Source organism: Trypanosoma equiperdum (assembly GCF_001457755.1).
Source record: "Trypanosoma equiperdum strain OVI genome assembly, contig: ctg_1324, whole genome shotgun sequence".
NCBI classification, from domain to species: Eukaryota; Euglenozoa; class Kinetoplastea; order Trypanosomatida; family Trypanosomatidae; genus Trypanosoma; species Trypanosoma equiperdum.
In genome coordinates, this window is record NW_027123310.1 from 1,817 (window position 1) to 2,305 (window position 489).

General features: G+C 46.4%; 1 protein-coding gene across 1 annotated transcript; it reads right to left on the reverse strand.

Moving 5' to 3' along the window:
• Positions 1-17: 17 nt before the first annotated feature.
• On the reverse strand, positions 18-386 carry TEOVI_000634800 (uncharacterized protein; the record flags this gene model as incomplete). Its single annotated transcript, XM_067221131.1, has 1 exon — positions 18-386. The coding sequence occupies one exon, from the start codon at positions 384-386 to the stop codon at positions 18-20; it is 369 nt and encodes a 122-aa protein (XP_067077232.1).
• Positions 387-489: the final 103 nt, after the last annotated feature.

Sequence of the window (489 nt, forward strand, 5' to 3'; positions counted from 1 at the left end):
GCCCGGTGACCTCGTTCTTAAGCTGTAACGTTTTTGTTTGTGATGTTGAAGCACCTCCCTGTGCTGCCATCGTGCGTTGCAAAGGTAGATGCAGCTGTTGAACGTAAGTCCCACCTGTTTTTTTTTCCGTAGGCGTCGGAGTCCGTTCCCATGTCTACTACGTTTTTTTTTTTTTGGCGAACAGAGTCGGGCATCGCATACATTGGGCTTTTTGTTCTTCGCTTATGTGTTGCGTTTCTTCTGCACAGGTACGGAAACGCGAAAATTGGCGATATGACGTGGAGCTGCCTGAGGGGATGGCAGGGCCCATTCATTCGTTTTGTAGAGGATATGGAAGAGAAAGCCCGGTTGGGGATACTTGTTGATCGGCATATGCATGTACACATGTTTCTTTTTGAAGCTAAAGAAGGGGGAACCGATTGACTGAAATAAGGCGGAGTTGAAAGGTGGTATTGGTTGCGTTGGGACGTCATTACTATTTTTTTTTTT